General features: G+C 37.3%; 1 protein-coding gene across 1 annotated transcript; it reads left to right on the top strand.

Moving 5' to 3' along the window:
- Positions 1–1,631: 1,631 nt before the first annotated feature.
- On the top strand, positions 1,632–2,714 carry LOC102808602 (5-hydroxytryptamine receptor 4-like). The gene has a single exon (XM_006814447.1). It carries the CDS (start codon positions 1,632–1,634, stop codon positions 2,712–2,714), a length of 1,083 nt encoding a protein of 360 aa, XP_006814510.1.
- Positions 2,715–3,329: the final 615 nt, after the last annotated feature.

The following is a 3,329-nucleotide window of genomic DNA, read 5'->3' as shown; positions in this document are numbered from 1 at the left end:
GGCATTAATATCTACACGTTGTGCAAGTGTCCTCGTCAAGCATTGTTCTTAGTAGAACATCGGGAAGTATATCACACCGGAACTAATATCGTACGTTAACGTGTAACAATAATTTCTGACTTGATTCGTGCATGCGGGTCACACATACCCAGAAGATTTGTGGCAGCGGAAGAATGTTGCACTGAAATGCTTGCAGGAAAACGCCCTCTATCAGTGCCTTTATGAGCGCAGGTGTAATGCATTTCATGTGCTGAGATTAATCATGGTGTACAACAGTAATTCAACGGTAGCAGTTGAACGGGTATAACAGAGAATTATTCAATGTTCGATATTGTTTGATTCTTAAACACAATTTATCACATACATATAAAAATGTAAAATGTAATTGGGTATTTGTTTTATCTGTAAAGTGTAAAAACCTATTTTTTACTGTAAATGGAACTTTTCTGTAAAAATGTAATATGCTTTTTTTACAAGCGATCCGTCCCCCCTGCCCAACTTCTCTAAACGGTAGTTCCAGCGAATGTGAACGCAATGAAGTATAACAATTTGAGTCTTGACCATCGCTCCGTTAGTAGACAAACAGTGAACTGAACCAACTTATTGTGTCGGTGAAATTGTTGGAGAGAACAAACGGTTATCCCGAGAAACTATTGACAATTGAGAATCCCATCCCGTGTGGCCTAGGTGACAAAGAAGAACGGCATTTAACCGTCACACAAACATCGATATATTGTCCAAACATTATGCCTAAAAACAAAAATGATAATGGAATTTGTGAATAAAATCTTATCTATTTTTTTTGCGTTAGTTCCTTACCAAAATCTATGGATTTTCAGTTGCACACTGTATGTCGCTATTTTAATCACGGGTCAATACATATCGGCTGAATATCAAATATCGCAAAACATTGCTGCAGCTAAAACTATATGAGACCGCTGATTTCACAGTATCATATGACGAGTGTATATATTGCCCAGGCCTTATAAAAAAATCAATTACAGGTTAATACAAACCCGAAGGCGAGGTTAAGTTATACACTGCCCCGACAATTTCAGTCCAGTTATATATAGAGTTCAGACCTTTGGATACTGTTTCATTGCATATTGACTTACATGTTAGCAGTTTACATTATGTCAATGTTACTACTATGAACTGTATTCTATGTCCTATATGGTGTCGTGCAGATAAACACCCCATCGACTTTTTTTCAATTTAAATGCCTGCAACATTATGTTTCCTGAAAGAAATCCTAATAAATTTTCTTTAATTGTTCGTATTTAGATGATAAAATTATACATGAAATAACTAAATGAATTAGTTTACTACGTATAACGAAACATTTCTAAGATGAAACTTTATATCCCGGTAAAATGCAGTCGATAATTTATTTGCAGTACGTAGAAGTCCTTATAATACTGTGCAGAAAATGATAAACGCTGAGAATGTCAGTTACCACGATTGCACTATAGAGGGCGTACAACGCAAAAACCATTTGATTTTTTCTGTATGTAATTGTCATGGTTACTTATCCAGTTCATTATAATTTACTGGCCTGTGTTTTATATTTAATAACAAAACTGTAACAGCGAACGGTTATTCTCTGTAGTGTATGGGAAAGTACGAACATGATGACGAATCTGTCTGCTCCATGGATGGATGATGGCGGTTTTGCTAACAACACAGAAGACCAAACCGTCAAACTCCCGTCTTCAGTATCAGCCCTGGAACGATATATCGAAGCCATTTTGCTTTCTATAGGTTCAGCAATGGGTATTAGCGGTAACTTACTCGTAATAGTTGCCGTGCGTCTGTCGAGAAAGCTTCAAACCAAGGCTAAAATATTGATAGCTCATCTCGCCATTACGGATTTCATAATTAGTGGGTTTGTGATACCATTTACCCTACGAGCAGTGGTACGTGATTATTGGCCATTTTCGTCTGTACTGTGTACCATCATCAGCTCGACGACGCATTCGCTACTCATGGCGACGGCTTTTTTTCTTTCCGCAATTGCGCTTAACAGATACTTTGTCATTACTAAACCAATTGCGTTTTACCGAAAAATGTACGGAGGAAGAAAACTGTACATCTGGTCTATAACTATATGGATTGGGTCATTCAGCTTTCCAGCATTTCTAACCATCATTGGCATTGGTCAACGAGGATACAACATCGATTTGAACATGTGTGATATGGACTATTCATTCCAAACCACACCAACGTACGTTAAAATAATGTCTATGGTATGTTTCCCTGGGCCCATCATAATTATGATCATCTGCTATATTGGTATTTTCCGGCACGTTCGCCTTAACTCCAAAAAGGTGAGGCCAACTGTAAGTACGGTACACGTACAACAATTGCAACACATGGATTCCGAACCAACAGGCATTACACCACCTCCAACGCCGCCAAGAAAAAAAACCAAACCAATTCCATCAAAAGAGATCAAAATGGCTAAGATATCTGTATTGCTAGTTATTCTGTTTTGTTTATCATACGGTCCTTTGGTGCTGGTTAACTTACTGGATCCGACACGTACCATATCGCCGTTGCCAATCCGTCGGATTTGTAAGATTTTGCCCTTGCTTAATAGTGACGTAAATCCATTGATTTACGTCTGGAATGACGGGGAATTTCGTCACGTGTTTTACTGTATTGTCACGTTTAGATTTCGAAAGATTCCAGAAAGGGTATTTTGGACGATGTAGTGTATTAAAGATGTCCGAATGTATGAGCACGTATTGATAAGGTATCGATCATTTTTTATACGCATCTAATCACTTTTTAATGATGTATTTAATAAGAACACATTTTTGAACGAGCAATCAATTTTCGTTTCTTTATATTAATAAATTAACAGGATATGGTTTGAACACACTAGTATAGCGATATGTATCTACTTTCGGCCTTTGTCACTGTAGTTCATAAATTGTTGCTGTACCTGAGTTTGTATCGTAATAGCTCTATTGTAACGCGGCATTTGATGTGGGCTATGTGAAGCCAAAATATACTGTCGGCTCAGCGCCATGGTAATGTGGATTTTGTCATCGTCATAATCGTAGTCGTAGTCGTCATAATAATCTGTGAACGAGTGCATCTGATTTTCTTGATTTTACCATTGGTCTGACATCAAGTATTGTATTTACCATTGTGTTTACGAAGGTTGTGAATACATTGTTCATAATTATAAGTGATTCTGTAACAAACTTATTACGAAGAAAGTAGAGATAAACAGGCGTATTTATTCGATGAGATACGCAGTTTCGGAACGCACCTCGTATACACATTGAGTATTCTGGTTTAGGTTCGGTATTAATTTTCCT

Source organism: Saccoglossus kowalevskii, chromosome 8, assembly GCF_978046115.1.
Source record: "Saccoglossus kowalevskii chromosome 8, keSacKowa6.1, whole genome shotgun sequence".
In the NCBI taxonomy this organism is placed as follows: Eukaryota; Metazoa; Hemichordata; class Enteropneusta; family Harrimaniidae; genus Saccoglossus; species Saccoglossus kowalevskii.
The sequence above is the reverse complement of the archived record's forward strand: the minus strand, read 5'-3'. Positions and strand labels throughout refer to the sequence as shown.